Below are 24,081 nucleotides of genomic sequence, written 5' to 3'. Positions count from 1 at the left end.
ACTGATACTCTTAGCCCAAGTTCTCAAAGTTTGCGAATCAATTTTGATCATAGCCTCCTGCGATTTAGAAGAGCTGTACCAGGTAACGTAGCAGTGATGAGGAAGGCTGTGATCTGCACTCGGTTAAAGTCGAATAGCATTGTTGTCTAATGCCACTGGCTACTGGTATTCTAATCAAATCGAGTCAGAAGAATCATAAAAACCTTTGCCAACTAATTCATTTTATTAAGACACATTTTATTAAAGCTCAAAGCACAGTTCATCTGTTTTTAATCAGTCTTGTTGAGCTGGGTTTGCAGATCTGCCTGCTCAGAGGGCGTTGGGGAACAACTCACAAAGCTGTGTATGGTACCTTCGGAAGAATACTATAAGCAAGCTGCTGAAATGAGGCCAACAAGATCAGGATTCTTTCAAAATTGGTTCTCTCTTAAAATTTGTAGAATGTGCTTGCTTTGTAGAGATTGAAACATCTTGGAGGAGTGGCTATAATCTTTTAAAAAGCCACACCTGTCTGTGTGTTCACACTGAATACTACTTCACTGATGTTGTACGTTTAATGACTTTTGCATACTTGAAAAAGGTAGTTTGTTCCTAATTTATTTTTACAAAGCACAGCCAAGAAACAGCACATCAGTACTCATTTTTAAAGCAACCCAAGAACTGCTTTTATTGGTACTAGCTGTTTTGTAACTAAAGCTGTTGTTTGCCAGCACAATATGCGTTTCTGCTGACACCGAAAATTAAAGATAAGTGGTGTCGGCAGAACAAAAGCCAATCAGTCTTTCTGTTCTATTAATAACGAATACCAGTCTCCCAGGTGTTGGGGAAAAGGCAAAAGTAAATTGTCAGCTGGCAAGGCTACTCTTGGTGCCTTGTTTGCCTGCTTCTGAAATTGTTTCTTTTTTCCCTGCTGTCTCTTAGGAAAGAATGTCCTCCCTGAATTCTTTATCAATCTGCAGCTCTTCCTCTCCTCTCCCTCAGTGCCTACTGTGATAGCGGTTTTTGTTTAACCTTCCCCAAAAATTTGCTGCACTAGAAGTGTTTTGTGTGGGCTTTGCTGAGTAGCATCTCTATCTTACTGTAATCTCATATGTGTGGGGTTTTTTTCCCCCTGGTGTTTTGTAACACTCTGTGTTGTACTGTGTCTGAAAACATCACCTGGAGTCAGGGAGGTTTGTTTGATTTGTACTGCAGTGCATCTCTTGTGTGCCATAACCTGAATTTAGACTTTGGGGATAAACACATTTCTGCTGCAGTCTCATCAAAAATCCTTGGCCAGATTACGGCCCTACTTTATGTTGAAGTAATGGTGGTAACAGTAAGTATATGCTTGGAATGGAATCTGAGTGACAGATTACAGACTGGGTTTGGTTTGGTTGAGTGATGGTTAGTAAATTAAGCAGTGATTTTGAATTTTTCCTTTGCATAGCCATTGTCAAAGGTGATATTCTGTTAACTTTCTGGTAGAATTGGCTATGGGTCCTGGTGAAAGACTCTAAAATGTTTTTCCCTAAAAGCAGCGGCTAGAGGCAGTTTTTAGGTGAGGAAGGGTACATATAGTCTTTTCTTATTTTTGCTTATTAAATACTAAATTGAAATTAGACTCACTTTTAAAATAAAGGAACTGTTTTCTGAGATTAATACTTGTCAACCATGAAGACACGTGTGTTCTTTTATGCTCTTTAGAGGTTCAGGAGGTGTGCCGAGTACTAACTTCTTAGGTATCACTTGCAGAAGAGGGATGTTTAATTTAAATCTTAGTGTTCAATTCTTAATGTGCTGGCTTAAAACTATTCTCCTTCTTACAGATGTGTATGGATTCTGAAAAACACATGATATATACCTTTGGGGGCAGAATTCTGACCTGCAACGGCAGTGTTGATGACAGCAGAGCCAGTGAACCGCAGTTCAGTGGATTGTTTGCTTTTGACTGCCAGTGTCAGACATGGAAACTTCTGAGAGAGGATTCCTGTAATGCTGGACCTGAGGATATCCAATCCCGAATAGGACACTGTATGTTGTTCCATTCTGTAAGTATCTGCACCATACTTTGATTTATGATGCCTGACTTTAAGGAGAACATCTGGTTTTGATTTTTCTTGCAAGTTTGAAGCTCTTTAATCTCCCGAGCGGTGTGTTGTCTCACTTGATTTTATGTTCACTGACATTCTCATGCTTCTTTGGTAAGTGCAGGTGGTATTAATTCAAGTCTTGGAGCTTTCATGACTTCAACTGAATAAAATTTCAAGTAAAAAGCAAGGTGAATTTTAAATAGTTGATTTTAATTGAATAATGGTAAATAGACTCAAAGGCTATGGTTCAATTTGATCTAAAAAGTTTTTCTTTTAAAGTTAGTAGAGCAACGTAGAAACTTCTGGTGTAGAAGATACCCTACATAGTTATGGGAATGGTAAACTTGACTAGTGCAGGGACTGACTGGGTGTGTACTGAGATGCACAGGCCTCATATTCCTTTGTCACCCAGCTGCTCCTTGCTGTCGTGAGCAGCTGTTAACAGTTGGGCACAGATGGCATGATGGGCACTTCATCCAGGGCCTGATGGAAGAGCAGAGGGATGAGGGGACAGGGCGTGTATAGCATTTTATTTAGTAGTGGGTATTAAAACCCACCTTCCATGGCCTTTCCAGTTGTGCTTGTCAACAGCATGTTTGCTTAAGTGCAAAACATGGGAACTGCAGGGTGAAGGAGGTGGAGGGAGGATGGTTTGTGTCATCCATGTTCTGGACTAGCTTTTCACGTTGGTGTTTCCAGTGGAATAGCAGAGTACAGAGGGAATTAGCATCAAGTAGGAATGCTTCCATAGGTAGGTGTGGGGCAGTGGCAGTTCTGCACTGAATTTACATGGCAGCTTCTTAGTGGTACTAGGTGGAGTTTGTAGAGTTTTGCTGACGTTAAGCTCGGACTTAGGGGTGGGGAGGAAAAGAATTAAAATTAACACTGTAGTGTTCAACTATATACTGATACCACCAATTCAAAACTGACTAGTCTGAACAATTTACTGACTTTCATTCGAAAGGGAAAGAGAAAAATCAGAATTTTTATAGTGAATACTGTGCTTTCAGAGCTTTCAGTTTTATTTTTGTTTTGAAAGACTCTAAAATCTGGTGAAAAACATATTGCCACACAATTTTGCACAGGTACCTGAGGGTTTTCCAAGTATGTATCCGTGGCAAGCATAAGAATACAGGTTTCTGTAAGCACAGGTCGTGGAAGTTTAGGTCCTTTGCTGTTTTCCCAACCATTTGAAAGAAAAATAATCTGCCTCTTACAGACCTTCCACTTGGCAAAATTGAAAGAGGTAATAGACCTGTTGTTCTTGGCTTGCTGCTTGCCATTTGCCTGTTCTGAGTTTAGTAACATGCTGGTATCTGGATGGTTTCTCTTACAGTCCATCTTTTGTTCCTGTTTTGGGTTTCTTTTTTAAAACAGTGAAGTTATGATCTGACGGGTTTTATACACGGAGACTTTTAATTCTTTAATATTAAACTTGAAAAATGAATTGCTGCTTTAATGTTCTGAAGTTATAGCTTCATCAGGCAGGGCTACAACAGTTAACTACGTAAAATCTGCCTAGTCACTGGAGCTGACGCTCTTGGTTCCAGGTTTGTGGTCTCATATTGATCGAGAAAGAGAAGTCTTTAAAATTGCATTTGTAAGAGGCTTTTTGGGGTGGAGAAGCTGCAAGCCCTTAATGGTTTAGCTCTTGAAACCGAGAAATCATAACTTCAAGAATCAGGGAGATAAAGAATCCAATCAGGAATTCTTAAGTTTTTATTGAGTTTGAGAATAATACACTGTTCTGCAAAATTATTCCTGTGAATCTTTGTGGAGATGACAGTAAAAGATACTTACCAAATTAAGACTGGCGGACCTGATAGTTAAGGCGTGATTTTAAGCTTACAAGAAACATGTCTTTGATTCATTAATGTTTCTGTTAATGGTCAAAGTTGGCCAACATACTTTCTTGAGCTTTGTGAAGACATACTTTTTTTTTTCCATTCTAGAAAAATCGCTGCTTGTATGTATTTGGTGGCCAGAGATCGAAGACTTATTTGAATGACTTCTTCAGTTACGATGTAGACAGCGATCATGTGGATATCATATCAGATGGCACTAAGAAAGATTCAGGGATGGGTAAGAGTATAACTACATATTAATTTCTTCCTGTTGGTACAAATGAGAGATATATTGTTAGGTAGGTGAAAGGCCAGCTTCAGTGTCTTGTGGTATCAGGTTAGCCTCCTTAACTAGCCCTACGTACCCAAGTAAACTCTGCAGTACATAGGTTAAAATTATGCCAGCTCTTTTGTCCTTCCCGTCATTTGACACTCACCATCTTCAGCACAATACAAATAATTGATGCAGAAACTACATAGCCCCTCAAAAGAAAAAAAAAATCAGCAAAATAAGAACTAAAAATATCTTCTCTGAAACTCTAGCAAAGACAAAAAAAAAAAGACTGAGAAAATAATTTTTGTTAAACCAGGAAAGGAGAAAGCAATTTTTTTCTAGTTTTCACCAAATGAAAGATTCCATAAAATAGAAGTAATCTGCTTGGTTTTGAGATGCAGAAAAGCAGGGAAGATGCTTAGAGACAGAGAATTGGAGTAGAGGGACAGAGGTTATTTTGCCTGGCAGGAGCTGACTAGAAAGATGAGACCTGTTGTCCTGTTATTCTTGTACTAAATTATCAGGGAGGGACTAAAAAAGGTAGGAGGAGGGAGCAAGGCTTCAGTTGTTTGGTTCATACCACTGGAGCTAAATATACCAGGCGTAGTTCTGTATACCAGAAACCTTTAAAAACACCCAAAAGGAATTGTAACACAACCATGAAGAACTGATTTTATACCTCTTCTCCTCAAATGACATTGAGAAGAATGTTCTTTTTTTTCCAGAAGGGATTTGTGTGTGTATAAGCATATCATTTTCCTGTGTTACAAATACCCGGATTTTCTGCTTACAGCTTAGAAGTGGAAATTTGTGTTGCAGTGTGTACTACAATAGGAGAGAAGTTATGAATTTTTCTCAAATTATGTATATTTAGTCCCAATCTTGTTTTCTCTTCTTCCAGTTACCAAAATCCCAGGAAGTTAATTTATCTTGAATTTAGGCTGCCCTCCTTATTTTGATCAGGCTTAATTTTTAGCTAGTAATTTTGCTGAATTTTTGAAGTGAATTATTGATTGTTATGAGTTATTGTTTGTTCATTAATTTAGTTATGCCAATGAGGGAGAAGAGTACCAAGCTCTTATTCTCTGGAGTCATTTATTTACTTGAGTGCTTCCAAGAAAGAACCAGCTTGTATTGTTGACAATCTCCTTTATTAAGGTGCCTGCATGTTGCCTGATGCTGCTCTACACACACCCACGCACCGTTTGTTGTCCTTTGAACTTCTAAAGAATTGATTTTTTTTTCCCCATGAAATCGCTAGCATTCTGCCATTTTGCTTTTTTAAAAACTGTATTTCTTTATAGCCAGAAGCTTTAAAACATTTGGCTTCAAGCTGGCACCTGTGTCTACTTCAGATTTAAAGATAGCGAGCTTGTCATATGGCTGGAGAAGATGCTGAGTTCTGTTTCTCAGCAATACATTAACTGCAAGGTTCAGTTAAACAAATGAGACTATAATATTTAGCCCTTCTCCCCGTTCCCACAGACCCTGAAGTGGTGAATAGTAGACTTTGTAAGAAAATGACTCATTGGAAATAATTCACGAGTAGATTTTCAGTTTACTGTTCTCCTGTGTGTAGAAAGTAAACAAACAGATCTGAACGTTTCCCTTGCTTTTGAAAGAAAATGCTGGGATTATTTGCATTTTAACAGGAAGAGAACAAAATACATGTTACATTCAGACAGCAAAAGCTGACAGCACTATTTTCACCCAAAAAAGCAAGTCTTTATTTTACTCTTGTTAAGTGGTGATATACCATTTTGATCTGTGTGAACAAAGTGATTCCCTGACTGGTCGCTGTGAAGTTTTAAGCTGCTTGGTGTGATGAGTCAAGTTGAGGATGCCTGACCTAAATGTTCCTATAAAGTCCCATGATTACATTTTGTTCCTGGCTCACATGTGGCATTCAGTTCTATTCTTAGTTGAGCTATTTTGATTTTTACCCTTTCTAAAGGAACTTAATTGTGCATTTGTTTAAAATTTCCATTAGAATAGTGAGAAGATCTTTAAAAAAGTAGTAAGGAATATCAGTAATACAGAGTTGTTGCAATGCTAGAAAACTACAGTAATAATATATTGGTTTTGCTGCTCTCATCTTCTGGATGAGATATTTATGCTGTTTGGTGTTTCTTTGCTCTTACTTGTGCTTTTGAAGTTGATCCTGGAATCAGTTCCTTGTATAGGTGATGTGTTTGGGAGAATATTGGGTGATAAATATTCCAGAGGAGGGCCACGAAGCTGATTGGAGGGATGGAGCACCTCTCCTATGAGGACAGGCTGAGAGAGTTGGGGAAAGGCAGCTCCAGGGAGATCTAATTGTGGCTTACCAGTACCTGAAGGGACCTACAGGAAAGCTGGTGAGGGACTGTTTATCAGGGAGTGTAGTGACAGGACAAGGGGTAATGGGTTTAAGCTGAAGGAGGGTTGATTTAGATTAGATATTAGAAAGAAATTCTTTACTGTTAGTGGTGAGGCACTGGAACAGGTTGCCCAAAGAGGTTGTGGATGCCCCATCCCTGGCAGTGTTCAAGACCAGGTTGGATGGGGCTTTGGGCAACCTGGTCTAGTGGAGGGTGTCCCTGCCCGCAGCAGGGGAGGTTGGAACTAGATGATCTTTAAGGTCCCTTCCAACCCAAACCGTTCTATGATTCTATGATAAATATCACCTAAATTTTCTTTCTTTTTTTTTTTCTGGGAGTAAAAGAGAATAACTTCAGCAAGTTTAGACATGCTTTTTTAATTACTGGGTGTTGTCATTTAACCTGACAGGCAGCTAAAAAGTTCAAAGTTGATCAAGATACAATTTGTAAAAGATGGTTTTGCACACAGCTTTGCCTACTAAAAATGTCTGCTGACTCTTCTTTGAAAGTTAGGTAAGCGTTGCAGCTCTTAGCATCTGGCCATGCCATTTGCCAGTGAGCACAGGTGCTTTCTCCAGCTCACTGTATCAAAAAACCTGGTGCTTTCTCTTTGCTGTCAAGGAGGGCACTACAGTGAAATTAGGCTATTAGGAATGGTTATCTTTCTGCTACATAACTGTTAGGAGGAAGAAATTTGTTAGTTCAGTGAGAGAATGGACCAAATAGGACTGAGGAAAAGAGAATACAGCTGCGATAATGAATCGGATGTGAAGACAGTAGTGGTACAAATTGGAGGCAGTGTTGTACAGTTGAAGCTTGTAGTTGGAGGAGGGGCAGAAATATGTATGTCGATGGACATACCCTTTTAGAGCAGTCATACTTTTAATTAGTTTCAAAAAAACCCAACACAACCAACCAGAAAAACCCCAAACCCAACATGCATATGCCAGAGCTTATCTGTGAAGCATACATGTGGTCTAGGGATGCCACCGGTTTCAGATGTCTTCAAAAGGCAATACTGACAGCTTGCTTAACTTGCTTCGCACACAATCAATGACTAATCACGGGAGTCATTTCAGGTCTAAGGGAGCTAATGGCAACACTTGTGGTCAAGGTTCCTGTGATGATAAGTTTTGGCCCTGACTCAGGTGGTGTGTCAGAGCTGTTGGTCAGAGGGTGAATTTCTTTATGCAGGAGAATCGAGATCATCTTATATCCCTTGGCACTGAGTAACTTCCAAAGTCAAATGAGAACAAGCCTTAAGCATTCTTATGGCTCCTTGTAACAGTGAAGTAGTACTTATAGGCAAACTGCAAATATTTTTTTAACTACCTGTGAAGTTCTGAGGTGTCTTGCTGGGGCTGGTGCTCATCCCAGACGCAGAACCGTGCCCCTGACAGACGGGAGGTTTCATGGATAAGTACCACGGACAGAGGCGACACAGCCCAGTCCAGGAAATCCTCATGTAAAACAAGACGATGTCAGAAAAACTTTAATCAAAACAGAAAGCACAGCTAGCCCAACGTGGCCAGGATCCAACTCAGACAAGCAGTCTGACTATCCCATTTTGATCATCTATTTGTGACACCTGACATGTTTTGCCCTTGTTCAGTTTAAGGCCTACCTTGCCAGTGGCCGCTTTGTTTTGTGAGGGACCTTTTGTGCTTTTCATCTTGTGAGGTGCTTCTCTGAACCAATCTCAAAATATTTTCCTCTGACTGTGAAGGTGAGGAGGAGAGCAGGCAGTCACCAAATCCCAAAATGCTTTACAAAGATGGCATAGCAGCAGACTTCCATTCAGATTTACTAATTGACCTGTTTTATTTTTCAAAATCTTAAGTTTCTTGAGAGAGAACTGAGTGTTGGACATTGGGTTGTTGCTTTTTCAACATGACAACCAAACTGTTCAAATGGTCTCCTTAGATGCTCTTTGGCTGACTGCCAAATGCAGTCTCATCATGAAAAATCCAAGAGGATAATCATTATCTTGCTGTGTCAACGGCTGGCCTGCATGCTATCTCTATCACTCATCAAGGTTTGCTCCATTAAAGTTCAGGGGAGATGCTGCTTCAGTTTTATGTGGATTACAAGTAGTGGTATGGAGTAATTTGCTGACCTGCCACTTTTTAAAAATTAATCCATCAGGGAGGTGCCAGGTTCTGGTGAACAGCAGTATCCATGTGATGTAGCTTTCTCCTATTTTTTTTAATCACGAGGCATCACAAGGAGGGAGGATACTTGTGAGTCACTTGCAGTGGGATTAGCAGTAACGTGTTCTGAAGGTTTCATAACTTAGGTGGCACTAAAAGGCTGTCGATGAACTTGCTTCCCTTAATTATCCTTCACGAATCCTTCAGAAGTGGTCTGTAGACTACAAGTTCTATATCATTGTTTTGCCAATGCTGTATTTCAAAGCACATTTAAAAACGTGCTATAGTATCCTCAAATGTGAGAGATCGGATTTAATTTCCAAACTTCTGTCTAGTACTATGAGAACTGCATCTGTGAACTCTGATTTACTGTTTTGCAAACTCTGCCTCTGTGTAAAAGCTCTGTTTTCTTGCTTAGATACTGGCAGCAGCCAACATTGCACTTGAAACAACTGTAGCTGTTTGCATGTACAAGCCAAAAAATACTCAGCTTGCTGAAATGATCTCTATGAGCAAATAAATGCATGTAAGTAGGGACTGTGGTAGTGAGGACATACCTGTCTAATGATTGGGTGTCACTTCTGTAAAAAAAAAAACAACCTTTTCCATGTGTTACATTTAAATGGAAATTATATTGTACAGGGTTACACAGCGTCTTCCTGAAGCTTTCTGAGGAATTACTACTTGTTTATGTAACTGGCTGCTCACTCAAGGCATGTGTGGCTGACTATTGTTTTCAGATATTGAGGCCATGAGCTTTTCATTTTTGCTGTGTAAAAATAAATGAAAAATGTTAAGTTCTGAAGAGAGGATTCAGACCTCTTATTTTTAATTAGTTACTGCCTTCTACCCTGGACTGGTTAATGAGATTACGGGGTGGGGGGAAGGAACTCAGTGGCACAAGAAAAGCATTCACCATCTACTAGACTTTTTGGGATTGTATCGTGTTTAGTAATTTCTCTCTACAGCTTTTCCTCTTCAATTAGTAATATATTTGTCATAGGAGCCAGTATCGCATAGTGATAGGCCAGTGCCATGTTCAAAACAACCAGGGCTAAGTCCTCACTTGCTGCTTCGAGCTGTCTGCCCGCAGATGACCTGAGTGATAGCAGGGCCTGAGAGGCACGCCGAAAGGTGTGAAATCGGTGGAGATTTGCTCCACAGCTGATTTACATCTATGTGTATGTGAAGAAGCAGAAGAGCAAGGGAACTTCCACCGAGCCATTCTTACCACTTTGTGCACCCCTTGGATTTAGAACATTGCAAGTAATAGTTCTTGCAATGCACTGGCATTATCATGTCTGTTTCTCACCCCTTTTTGTTTATGACATTTTACGCTGAGTCTTAAAATTTAAAAAAAAAAAAAAAATCCTAAGCAATCAGTTACTGTCACAAGTTCAGTTTTGTCTCCCATGCAGAATTGAATTTCCTTCCCAACATACATTTTGTTAGCTAAATATCACAAGTACTTTTCACAAGTTTACAGCCTGTGTCCCTCTATAATATGCTGACTGCAGTCATTTGAATTATGTCCAGCATTTACTGCAAGTCCGCTGCACTTGCAGATTGTGAAGCTCTCTTACCCCCTAGTGGCAGTGTTTCAGTCGTGAGGATTTTATGCAGCCCTCTTGCTCTGTCAAGGATCAGACTTCCTTGGTAAACATCTTTTTGACGTTTTCATTGTGTGCAAAGTATCACAGCATCTCCTTCTTACTGTGTAGTATCTTGCCTTATTTTCTGTTTATTTTCAGGGATTTGTTTACCAAATTTGTATTGTCTTTTGTGTTTCTTTTAAAATCATATTACATCTAACTTTCTACTTCGGTCTTCCTCTGCAAAAGACGTCAACTTTGTCTAGCCTAAGCTACTACTTAAATATGGTTTCTACACAGTTGCTCAAAGAGTTTATGTAAGTTGCTCCTCATCTTAGGCCCTTGCTAAATGTAGGGATGTATTTTTTGATATATTACTTTTCTAGACATTCTGCATTTCAAACAGTCTCAAAGAGATTGATTTACAGCTGAGGGAAGCCTGAAATTACTTGACTTGAATTTGGTTTTGATTGCAGTTGCTGCAGATAAATCCTACTCTTACTATCAAGAGTAAAAAAAAAAAAAAAGAGGCACTGAACTTTGGCAACTTTTCCCTCCTTCATTATTTAAATAATAATTTCAGCTTCAGGAAATTGAGCACAAACTGGATACAAAATTAATTTATTTACAACATTTCAGGAGGAGGGATGGGACTTCCATAGATAAGTTTCATATGCTTTTTGTATCAGTGGTAATATAGCAACTGTATTCCTCATGATTATAATAATTTTCATTTCAATGAGCTAGAGGTATTAATGCTCTGAAGATTTGCATGCTTTTTTAATAAAAAAAAAAAACCTCGGCATGGTCTCGAATGTTTAAAGCAGCAGATAGGGTTGCAAAGACATTTTCCATCCACATTAGCATTGCTGATCAAATTTAGATGGCTCTCCTGCCAGAAATGTCTCAAATATATCTTGAATTTAATCCTTTTGAGTCAATGATTTAGTCCCTGACTACGCAAGTGAACACATTGCATGATACTCTTCAAGAATTAATGATATTTAGTCTATAATTGTCTTTTTGTTCTCAATTTCCTTATTGGGTGACTGTCACAGTACTCATTAGTCTTATTTAAAAACTTCCTTGTGGTTTGCAGCTAAAACAAGGTATGTAGTTGTTGTTGTGCCAGCATTGTTCCCTGCTTTTTTTTCCCTCTGCTCTGCCACCCATTTGCTTATAAACTGGATTAATTTTCCTTTGAAACTTCATGGCAAGATTGGAGGTGAAAATAGGCAGGTTTATGCTGATGAGGGCTCCAAAGGCTCTGCCTCTTGCTTTTCCGTAAAAGCATAAACAATGATTTTGTCGACAGGACTCTGAATTATCTGACCGTATTTCAGTTTCTACTTAAGTTTACATAAGAATTAAGCATTATTTCTTTTTTTTAAGAAATGTTTGGGGTTTTTGGCTTTGCTAAACGTTTTGGTAGGGACTTAAACTGTAGAAAACCAAATGCTGCTCAGAATTTTTTTAATTGATGTCTATTACTTTCCTGGCCTGCCAAATGGGAAGATTGAAGTATGAGACCGAAACCTATTAGAGAATGGGTTTGCAAAATACCGTTTTCTGTGTTCTTAAACAGCAATATTAAGTGGTTTATTAGCATAGGGCTTGTTTTCGAGGCCGTGTGTGCAGTTCACAGTTAATTGCAGGGAAGAATTTGCAAAATACAAGAGTTCTGAGAATTTTTCATGCCAAAATCTTGATTGAAGGCCAGGAACCTTTACCAGCCTTTGTAAACTGACCCAGAAAGAGAAATGAGACAAACAGGATCTGTAAACAAAGATCACGTGCTTGTCACAAATACATTTTGGAAGGATGGTTGCCTAGGGAAACAGGAAATGGGGAATTATACAACAAACAAAAAAGGACTGCCAAACAAATTTGCTGACCTTTTTTCGGGGAATTATGATGAAAACTGCTGGAATCCTCAGTATTTCACCATATTTCTAAATCTCGAGGTGGAACAGAAGATGATCGTGGTAATTATACCACAACTATTCAAAAAATACAAAAAACTTCCTTGACATCTTTGTCCTAAACGAAGCAATGCAAGGTTGTGAGCTATGTAGTCTTGAGTTCATCTTGACTTTTTTTGAGTTTCCCAGCTTTTGCAACTAGAATCATTCCACTCATATCTACAAGGATCATCTAGCTCTACCTCGAGGCAGTTTAATCCTCATTTCTGAGCTGGTAGTCTCCCAAATAGCTCTGCCCATGCCTTTCCCTGGCTCTCAATGTTTTTTTGTGATTTCCAGGAGTCACAAATAGGAAGGGAATTTGCATTGGAATTGTCCTTAGCAGGGAAGAAGTCAGCCTCTGGGTCAATGTTTCTTCTCCTCCTGCCTCTCACCCTGCTTTGGAGGGCATGTGCAAGAAGTAAATTGTTTGCTTGGTGACTTCTGTGCCCCTTCTATTTTGAGATGTACCATTTTGGTTTTAAGGTGTGGTAAATAACAAGATCGCTGTGCAGGAGATGTCATAGAAAATAACCAGTTTGGGATCACTCAATCCCAAGTTTTTGTTTTGTATGAAAGATGAAGAGGTGAAAGTAATTAAAAGGAAGAAAATGGGCAAACTAGGTAGTGATATTAAACTTAAGACACTCTTTATCCCACAATATTGAAGAACTAGTAATGTGAAATCTCATGCTTGTACCATGGATATTAGAAAGTCTGCCGAATTGCAAGGGGATGGAAATGCATTTGTCTGATGCTTTGTTCCCTTCCTGTACTCTCCATTGTTTTCAGTGTGTAACTTTTTTTTTTTTGTCAGTTCCAATGACAGGTTTCACTCAAAGGGCTACCATTGATCCTGAACTGAATGAAATCCATGTCTTGTCAGGGCTCAGTAAAGACAAGGAGAAGAGGGAAGAGAATGTAAGGAATTCCTTCTGGATTTATGACATTGTGAGGAACAGCTGGTAAGTCGACGAAAAGGGTGCTATTTCTAACATCTACACTGATTTTTCTTTAGAAAGCAATCCTACATGATCCTGTCTCCCAGGTAACTCTATAATCTCTTAACCATGGAATGGTAATGTTGAAGACAGCTGAGTTCTCTTGAAGCACCTCTTTTTCCCATAGTCTTTAGGAACACCATGGCAAAAAGCCAAATGAGGGAGAGAAATCATGTGAAACTCTTTATTGGAGGCAGGTGGAGGGGACGAGGTGATGTAAGCCATTATAAGAAGTTTTTCCTGTAGGAAATGTTCAAGGCCAGGATTCATCATCAGTGTAGCAAATTCAGTCAACTCTTAAGTTGTTAATAGCAGCGTAAAAGGTACTGGTTATTAGATACTAAGGAAGCTGGTCTGCTGTATGAATGGTGCTGGAGAAGTGTTCATGCTAGATCTATCAGCTCTTTCCAGGCTGCATGAAGTGGTACTTCAGGTAGGGCTAGTATTCTGAGAAAATAGCTCCTCATCTACTTGCTGTATGGTATTTGGTAGTTGGTTGCCACTGCCCCTTTCCAGAGCTGGCAGAGTTTTTGTGTTCAAGGTCTCTTCTAGTATGGGGCCAATCACTTTGAAGGGTGTGAATGCTGTTTTTAAAAAATGGGGTTTCAGTTGGAAAAAACAACTTAAGTCTACTTGGAAACCAGTTTTTAAATGCTAGCTTTGCTGAAGCTTCTGGCCTGTAGCTCTACTATGTCCAAGGTGATATTCTCCATAGTGAAAAATACCTCATGCTGACAATTGTGCTAGCAAATAATGCAACATCTAAAGATACCTGCAAAGCTCATGACTTAAAATTTTCTAGAAATTTTTCCTGTTTGGCTTGTGATTGAGGACTGTGTTCAGCCAAGATGACCTCTGATTTTTGGATGAGTTTTTTTGTAGAGCAAAGAATGGGGGTGGGATAATAGAAGACAGTATATAAAGAAGTGAGAAGATCTTTGGTGTTATATGCCAAGCAGTTGAAATTGACATAAATTTTGCCTTATTTTTTCTTCTTCGTGTCGGTACTACTAATCATTACTTACTGTCTTGTATTTCAGGTCTTGTGTCTATAAGAATGACCAAGCAGCAAAAGAGAATCCAGGTAAAAGCCTTCAGGAAGAGGAGCCCTGCCCAAGGTTTGCTCATCAGCTGGTGTACGATGAGTTGCACAAGGTATGAGGGCTCAGCTACATAGATGGTGATTTTTTTTTTTCTGTGTTACTGCTCTTCCAGTCTAGTTGCTTCTGCAAAGATGGTACAATGAATATAGCTTTTTGTATAGTCTTAATGTGGTGGGTAACTTTCATTTAACTTAGCACCTTATTTCAAAAGATGATAATAAGCTCCTTTTTATATCAATGTGAAGTAGACATGATAGCTCCTAGATGAAATCAAAATGCAGACAATGGGATCCACTAAACCTCTACAAACTTGTCAAGCAGCTACCTCCTAGCTGTTCTTGTACTTGAGAACACTTGAAGCCTCATTCATTATACTCAGGGACTTAATCTCACAAACTGTTAGTGACTGTGGAGTCATTTATTTAGTTTTGCTGCCACATTCATCCATCGAAATGGTTACACGTATTTACTTACATTTCTACAAGAAATTGCGTTTGATTGAAGTGATCACTGCTAAGAATCTGCTCTAACAGAGGTGCCTTACTTTGCCCTGCATGTCAGGAGCAACTGTCAGTCTTTAGCACTATCTGACTTTAATGGACACATTCATGCTTAAATATACTTAAAATTGTTTGTAGCTTACATGACTGTTTAGTTACTTTAGGGCTTTGTGCATATTAACCAATAAAGCACAAACTCACAGATTAGGTTACCATAACTTCATTAACTGATGAATTTAAATGACTGTGACACTTAATCTTTCATGGATATTTTGCAATTAAAATAAACTTTTTCAATTTTTTTTTTTAGTCTGAAATGGTCTGAACTGAAAAAGACAAATATTCTTCAGTTTTATCAATCCATGGGATGTTAATCAAATCTGGGAAACTCGGCTAGCCCAAAAGTTTGGGGATAAGGGGGATTTTTAAGGAGGAATAGGTGTAACTTCTGTATGGAGAACTTGTATGGTTTGTTTTCATCATGTACATTAATGCTGGACAGTAAATATTGTTCTGCCTTTAATGGCTTACTTCTAAGTATAAGGTACCATGAGATTGAGAGTAGTGTTTTACAAGTTACCGTGAAGGTTTCTAAATCATGGCAGTTGCCCAGCTTTATCTGAAGAGCTGTTTGATGTACTTGTTTTGAAGAGTCTTATTTTTAGAAACCTCTGTTCAAATGACCTTTCTAAACTCCTCTGATATAAATGAGAGCCTACATCAGTGGGATGCAGAATACATTGTTTTGAGTGATTATTTTTAAAGCTGTGGAGAAAGGTAGCCTGTTGGACTTCTTGAACCTCACTATTTGAAGACCCTTTGTGGCATGTTTAATATCAACAGTTCAGAGTCTGAAATACCAAATGATGTGAAGAAGAAAAAAAAGTGAAGAAATAAACAGTTCTCTTTTAACACTTGTACTTTTCTTGATATTTGCTTCTCTCCATAAGTCTAGCCTTGCATTTCAAAAGTGGTGTATCCTGAAACTATCAGAACAGCTGTTAAAGGCTATTTCATTTGAGTTACCCTGAACAAAAATGAGTTTTATGTACAGGTATATTTAATATCTCCGACTGGCATCTCAGGATTGCTAGAACTTTTTTTGAAGACAATAAACAGTACTGGTTGTGACTTCTGATTCTAGCTAAGATTGGTGGGTTTTCCTCATTTCTTCTTATCATTACAGTTTTGGCTTTGTGTTCTACTCTTTGTTCAGTTAGCTGTTTCCTTTGTGCCCAGGTAGTGTGTCGAGTGTCTTGCAGCTAGGCTGCTGTATTGAGATGAGACAAATCTGTCCTTCCAGAGACCATGGAAATTTTTATCTGCAAGTCAAATTAAGGTTCTATAGAGCTTATGGGGTGTGGGGACCTGCTGGTTGTCTCCCAAGGTTGTGATGAACTGGGCCTGTTGGCAATTTACTTTGATCATCTTTAGGACTTCCCACTCACTCTGCCAGCGACCCTTGTCTTTGGGGAAGATAATGGTTTTTGCTGATTCAAGGAAAAGGCTGCTTGCCTGAACTGTGATGCTTCATTTGTGCAGCATCACCAACAGTGCTCTGACTGGAGCCAGAGCATGAGTCTACAAAGTCCCTTTTTTCTGAGTCTTCCTTACAGGCATAAATATTTCTTCTTCAAAGAAAATGTGTGATTGCTGGAGTCATCTCACAATTACATGGGTATCATCTGCTCATCCCCAAATTAGACAAGAGTTTAATACTGATGCCTTAATTTAGCCTCTCTCATGACAACAAGAATTTGGAGTCTTTGAGGACAAGATTGGAGAAGTCAGTCCTATTACTCCATCAATTTGAGTATTGTTTCCATCAAGTATTTTGAACAGGGCAACAAGAGTTGGCTCAGATCCTTCTTTTCTGCTCATATCTTATGTGCTTAAGGATTTATCATACTCACAGGTTTTTCTTAAAGAGACTGCATGGTTTGTGGATGTTTGTTTATAAATATCTCAGGAATCTGCTAGAGGGAGGTTCTAACAGTGCAGCTTTTTTATTATCTTAACGTAAGCAGTTTAAGAGAACTTTCTTCATCTCCTAGGGGACAAAGTAAGGCTAATAATAATACGACAGTTTTTTCCCTCCAGAATAAACCTCTGCAAAGATGCTGATGTAGTAAATAGTCTTTGTTTAACAGATGCACACAATCAACTTTTTGATCTGCCTCTCATTTGCTTAGGTTCATTACTTGTTCGGAGGGAATCCTGGTAAGTCCTGCTCTCCAAAGATGAGATTAGATGATTTCTGGTCTCTGAAGCTCTGTCGACCTTCAAAGGAATACCTACTAAGACACTGCAAATACCTCATAAGAAAACACAGGTATAGAAGCAAAAGATGTTTTGCCATTTTCTTTTCCAAAGTGTCTTTTTTTTTAAAAAAAAAAAAAAAGTTGCTAAAACTTGAGTATCTTTTAAACTGTTTTGGGAAATGTCACTTCACTGGTTATATGGTGGTCTACAGGTTTCTTGATAATTTTTACTTTTTTAAAAATTTAATAATAAAAAGCAGTGGGATAGGGCTAAACCTACAAAATCAACTTCATTCTGGTTTTACTATGTTATTCTAAAACAAGAAAAATCTGGCTATTGTGTGGGGAGTCATGGGGAATTTTTAGACTCCCTTTTTTCTCTGCTGCTCATCAACATGTGTTTTGGTACTGTCACCTCCCAAGGAAACAGAGTATGTTTCTGAAACACTGTGCTAGGAGATAGTAACAGCTCACAAGGATGCTAATGAAGTCTGGGGGGTGGATTCCTTTGCACATCTGAGACTTAACTGTGGTGAGGTCATCAGTTTCTCATTCAGAATCACTTGCAAGATCTCACTATGCAGAATTCAGCTACACTGTGATGCTTCTTGCGCTCCGGATGTTTCAGAGCTGCCTTATATTTGCTATTTAGGGCAACAGCTTTTCAAAATTAGTGTTGCCTTAGGCAAGAAATTGCAGCAAGACAGCCTTTCAAGACCCAGCAAATTATTTGAAGCCAATAAATAGCTCTTTCTGCATTCTTGGTGAGAATGCTTTGTTACCAGGTTCTGCCAAGAGTTGGAGGTGAGTTTTTACTGACGACATTTTACTTCCAAGGCAGCAAGCAAATTGCTATATTCAATGCACAATCACTGTGACTGGATGAGGCCTTTTGCAGATTAGCCACGCAATAGATGTGAATACCTACAAGAACGAATAAAGGTCTTGCCCAATAATCTGGGAGGCTTATTAAACCCACGTGTGGTTGTATGCGAGTGCAGCTGTACAGCCTCCAGAGACAGCTCTGGATTACTTGTTTTTACTTGCTTAAATTGCACTCAAAGGAAAAGTCGCTGCATATTGTCTGGCAGAAGTTTGGGGTTTATGCACAGTACTCCCATTTATTGGGGCCCGTGTGAAGGAGCTGAACATGACCAGCCAGGGACTGATATGATGGGTACTTTGCTGGAGTTCATGTGCCTCTCAGGGCAGGAGCTGAACTGCTGTCGAGTCACTTGGCTGCCTGTTATCTGCACTCCATCAAGCTGTAGGTACCACAACAGCTACTTGGCTTGTGTACATGGCAAATCCACTGCATCAGCTGGAGCCGTTTGGCCTGTTAACTTGTTTAGTACCTGTCAGCCATAGCAGAGCCAAGCTGGCCAAGCACAGAAGAGCGAGGTGTCAGTGCTGCCACTTATTTAAGGTACTTCAACTCTCTAGACTATGGCAATATCAATCTAAGAAAATCTATGTGATTGTTCTGAAGAAAAGATGTTTCATTACCGAAATGTTGTGTACATCAGGTAACAGACATAGTCTTTGTGCTCTGCTCATTGGCTCTACAACTTGCAACTTCAGACAATTTTAAAACTTAGGCTACAGATGTCCACTACAGTATAAATAGCCAAGTAGATGACCCAAATAAATAAAAATATGATTAAATCTATTCAGTGTGACTTCTTTCAGTTTGACAAGCTATGCTCTGTTAAAGGTAACTGAAATATATTATGAATAAAATCTCTTGTGTTCCTGTAAGGCAGTTGATACAAGGCAGTTAAGTAAATGAGAACATGGTTTTTAGGGTCCTCATCTCTGGAATCCAGAATTGTCTGAGCTGTTTTCATGGGGATGCTTAATACTGTGTATTGGTGATTCAGAAGATGATAATGTGCGCGATACTGCACTTGGCGGATAGGTGATGGGGGAAAAAATACATAATTTTAAACCTCATCCTTTCTAGGCTTATGCACCCAACGCAGTGCTGCAGGGAAGTAGCTCTGCTCACTGAGGATATTGAGTCCAGAATAATTTTCCGAGGGCTATATTAGCTTAAAGGGAATTCACAGAAGTTACAGTTTCTGTTCGTTAAAAGAAAATGAGAAAATAATGGTGAAAATAATGGTAAGAATTTTTACGTACACGTGCTCTTTCCAAAGGTGGGATATTAAGGCACAGTATTAATTGAATCCAGGGATTTTCAACCCTGTCGTCCCTTTTTCTGTTGCCTGCCTTACTGTATTTGTGGAAAACAAACTGTACTAAATGTTTTATATTTATGTATGCTGTACGTATGCTTTTGAATATTTTTAGTAAAGAGTGTAATACTTTGCCCTTGTAACTCCCATACACCCCAAAACCCACTCCTCTGTGTTTCAGTCTGGCTTGAAAACATGTGCTCCAGCAAATATGAGTCCAAGCTGCCATTAACATTCGTCTGTTTGGAAATATTTGGCTGAAAATTTCATTTGATAGGTTTTGCTCTTTGTAGAAATAGTAGTCCTGAATGCTCATGTTTTCTGTCTTGTCTTTTTAGATTTGAAGAAAAAGCTCAGACTGACCCTCTTAGTGCACTGAAGTACCTGCAGAATGATTTGTATGTAACTGTGGATCACTCGGACCCCGAGGAGACAAAAGAGGTAGTGATGAGCGATCCTCATCTTACTTATAAAGAAATACAAACTGTGTTCTCACGTGGAAGCTTTATGCCTCTTAAACCTTGTTTTTATTCAGTTTGAAAAAGCTCTACAGGTGCATGACACTTTGCTATAGCATATATTTCTCCTCACTAAAGATCATGCTGCTTTAGAAACATTTTACAACTGCAGTTCCAGATAAAATAGCTTTTGTACTTATAATAGTGAAGACTAGGCCTTTGTTTTAATTCCAGCGTACTGGTGTGTATTTTGGGAGCTCTAATTGAAATGTAAACTCTTTGAAATGTCACGAGTCTGTAGTTGGTTGTGTGGTAGAAAGTGAATAGAAAATGTTATTCACGCTGCCTTTTGGCTTGTCAATATTAAATAGCTCTGGGGGAGGGAAGGAAGTTTTTCTCCAGATGATAAGTATTTCTGGAAGTAGATTGTGTGTATATATATATACATTGCTCGCTACCCTTAAACTCTTATTTCCTTTGCCTTTTGAATATTATCCAGTAGGCATGTACTTTTATTTGTTCCAGGAATTTGTTCCCATTTCCTGTTTTGATTCCATTACTGCAGGACATGTCACTTTACAAAAAAGGATTAAAGAAATAGTGAAAAGTGTCAGATAAGGTGGTTGATTTGACTCTGCCATTAATTTTCATGTGGAATATGGGGCAGCCAGCTGGATGTACAGGCATTCGGCTCCTTACAGGTCGATGAGGAAGAGGAGACTATGGTTCTTACTCTCTTCTTGTGTTAATGACTTTGGAAGTGATTTGACAGCTCCTATTATAAAAAGTGTCTATAAAAAAGTATAAAAATTTAATCCAGAGTCTCTGGATTACATCACTTAATCTGGTGGTTTTAAGTTGTTACTTTAGATAAAGATCATTATACAGACACTAAAAGCTTTTGGGGGAGAATATGCTTCTTGCGTATGCACAGTATAGAATTGTAGGGTTAGAAGCGTTAAGAAAAATATATGTACTCAGTCAGGATCTTGGAACCAATCACATTTGTCATAAATTCTGGTTAGACTTAAACATTTAAGTGCTATGCCTGTAAGTTCGGTTAGATGGTTTCTCATTTAAATTGTCCCATATCAAGTAGTTTCACATCCTTTCTAACCATTTCTAGCATAGGAAATACAAATAACAGACAGTCCTGCTTTTCTTCAGATAGAAAATGAGATATTTTTTTTTTTTCCCCCCCCCCCATGCAGCATGCTTCGGGGGGGCTCAGCCCAATTATGCCCTGTCTTCCCAGCATGGTAGTGCTTTCCTCTTCCCATTTGAATCTCTAGTAACCTATAACAATGAACAACCACTCTGGTACTCTATTCTCCCCTTCTTTCCCTCCCACCCACTATAAGACCATGTCCTGTGTTCTCTTCTCTCCCTTTTCGTCTATGTTGTACCTGTGTGGTGGTAGCCCCATCATGCCTGTGAAGGCCCATGTGTCTCTTGGGCCAGTTATTCCATCTCATGGCTGGCTGTGCCTTTTTACTGCCTGAACAGAAAACATCTGTGATATGATCAGCAAGTTCCTCTCCTTTTAGTTCATGCTGCCTCCTGTCACCAACAGATGAAAGTAACTGCACTGTATGCACATCTGGCATAGAAAATCCTTTAATATTCTACATCTGATATTCCCAGTTCAATGTGTAGTATTTAACTCATCCACCTTGTAAGAATAAAGAATTTACCTGACTTCATGGAGTCCTCTGAGATTCTGGGGAAAAGTAGTAGCTTTATCATACAAGGTAGAAATAGAATAAAACATTAAAAAGTTATCCCTTTTCACCGGACATACTAGTGTTCTGCACTTTAATGATCTAGCATATGAGCTTAGCTCAATCCAGCTGAGTGAATATATTGTGGATCCTTCCTCTGCAGACCTAACGCCTGATCTGAACTAAATTCACTAGCTTCTGTCCATCGTGCTGGTCTGTTGGATCAATGCAATACCGTTTAGCAGAATGAAAGCTTTGGTTCCAGTCGTCTCCTAAAATCACTTAACAGTTTCTGGGAGGCTTTGTTATTTGGGGGTTTTCTTCTTTCTTCTTTTTTTTTTTTTTTTTTCCTTCCCCAAATGTACTGGTCAAAAAGCTTTACCTTCCAAAGCTGTTTTACGTTGGAACAGATCTGCCAGGTATATGGCATCGAGCCAGCTACTGCGCTGGTACTGACTGGGTGTATCTCCAGTTGACGTCAATTTACCTTCCGGTTATCACATTGAGTTGGCTTTTTGCTCTGGCATTACATCTTCAAATAGCTCTTGCACTTTCCAAAGGACTGACGCAGGCTTTTTGGATTCCATATCAAATTTCAACCACCAGTTTGATTGCATATCTCAGCCCAGACACCTACATACTCTGCCTTTATTTGTTGCTGAGATCGTCTTAATACCAAAGGCTGTATATCTGATCGGCTTGCTCTGTGCTGGCTACAGCCGTTGAACATTGTAAGGCTTCTCAGCATGGCAAATCTTGAGGGAATTGATTTTTCACTGTTGTTTTCCCTCTCTCCAGGGCAACTGTTAAATTTGGGAAGGACCAAGCTGAATAGGTTTATCACCGACTTTGTGCTACAGTTCTCTTAGACTGGTCTATATGGTTTCATGTTTTATGGATTGACATATGGGTAGTGTTCTGTAACATTACAAGCAAAATTTCACTTTGAGGTAAGGCTTACTTGCTTTATAATAGAAGTAATTTCTTCTAACTTTGTTAGGCAAGTCTCTTCAGCTGTTTTGAGTTGGATGCCAAAGAAAATAAACAGACTGTTCTTGAAACTTACTTTGTCGTTAGTAACCAATTTTGTTTAAAGTAGCGTGAATGATTGGCAGTAGGAACATACCCCCAGATTTTCATTCCTTTGTTGTGAATTTTAGGGATGCTAATAAGATTATAGTTTTACTTCCTTTTTTATTATTCTAAAGTGAAGTAGATGCCTGCAAGTAACAGCTATTGCATGGGTGCTTGTTTCAGTAGCCACGGGCTAGATGCCAGCTCTGTCTCTGCTGTTGCCCACAAATGCAGATCCAGTTCTTTTTAACTATGATTCTGCTTGAAATAATTTTAAAACTCTTCAGTTAGTTCAGTGTTTTCAGATCAGTGAATCCTTTTTTACTGGCTGTGGATTAATAGCTCTGACACTGTATGTAAAGGAAGCGCATGGAAGTTTGTCCGTGTATTCTAGTTCATGGAGAGATTAAAGTTGTATAAAAGACTGGCATTTGTTGATGTATAAATTTCTGGTGGCATGGATGTTCTTCTGTTTCATATACACACAGATGTGTGTTTGGTAGTTTGAAAGTAGAGGGGTTTAAAAGAATGATCAAAATATGAAATCAAAATTAAATACAAGTTTTGTACTTGCGTCGGGGAAAAAAACAGTTGCTATTAAAGCACAAAAACATCGGTAGATCACGTACAAGGCTAAAGGTGGTTTTCTTTGAACACCGGAGTAATCATCCCTAGAACTTTGCAGCTGCTTAGTGGGCTATAGAAGAAATCAAGATGATACAAAAAATGGCCAGTGCTGCCCAGGTAAAGGAGAATAAGATGATACTCTACATTGAGATTCAACTACTGGTGAAGCTCAGTCCCGTGATCGCTATAAAACAGATACAAAGTGCAAGTAAAACTTGCAGCATGTTTTTCTTGGAGCACGGTAGGAGAAAGAGCAAGGACCTGGAGGCCAATATGAGCCCTGACGAGCTTGTAGACTGAGGCTAGAGGCCCCTGTTCAAGGCTGCTTCATACTTTCCATTCTTAAGACCTTGTCTTTAATAAATTTGCCAGATAAAGCCAGCAGGGCCCAAAAGTATTGTTTGAGTCTGCATTAGACTGATATTTCTGGGAAAATTGAAGCCCAAATGGGAAAAATAGTTCTAGGAAGGAGCTAAGAAAAGCATGCTTCTCTTCTTTGTGTCCTGCTGTGATTCTTTGTAAAGCCTCAGAGTCTGAGTGCTGCAGGAGCAGAGACTTTGGAGCCAAGGAGCCTTTACAAAAACAGCATTCAGCCTTCCCAACTTCAGCTAGTGACGGCTCCATCCTCAAAAAATTTGAGCCTCTTGTTGCTTCTTTGAACCTAGGCTACAAGGCACGATCCCAACAGAACTGGTCAAAGCTGAGAAACTGTTTTGCATTCTCATCTGAGCACTTGCTGTACAGGTATTACGGAGGAGGAATTACGTCTGATTCATACAACCTGCCGGGTATCCCAAACAGGAGTTACTCATTCCCCCTTAGTGTTAGCCATTTCATTTGTGCAAAAGGCACAGGCGTGCAGCAAATATACTAAAATTTGCATGG

At 39.1% G+C, this 24,081-nt stretch overlaps 1 protein-coding gene across 8 annotated transcripts in view; it reads left to right on the top strand.

The window, feature by feature from the left end:
• The window catches only part of MKLN1 (muskelin 1), a 97,082-nt gene that overhangs the window by 66,628 nt on the left and 6,373 nt on the right, over window positions 1–24,081 (top strand). For all 8 annotated transcript variants that reach the window (XM_054844836.1, XM_054844826.1, XM_054844806.1 and 5 more), the window contains 6 exons: window positions 1,809–2,030; window positions 4,025–4,154; window positions 13,071–13,218; window positions 14,295–14,409; window positions 17,050–17,189; window positions 19,655–19,757. In XM_054844836.1, the coding sequence (XP_054700811.1) occupies window positions 1,809–2,030; window positions 4,025–4,154; window positions 13,071–13,218; window positions 14,295–14,409; window positions 17,050–17,189; window positions 19,655–19,757 (858 nt within the window). The remainder of the gene's footprint in view (window positions 1–1,808; window positions 2,031–4,024; window positions 4,155–13,070; window positions 13,219–14,294; window positions 14,410–17,049; window positions 17,190–19,654; window positions 19,758–24,081) is intronic.

The sequence above is a fragment of the Grus americana genome, chromosome 1 (genome assembly GCF_028858705.1).
Source record: "Grus americana isolate bGruAme1 chromosome 1, bGruAme1.mat, whole genome shotgun sequence".
Classification (NCBI taxonomy): domain Eukaryota; kingdom Metazoa; phylum Chordata; class Aves; order Gruiformes; family Gruidae; genus Grus; species Grus americana.
This window is presented reverse-complemented; position numbering and strand designations above follow the sequence as displayed.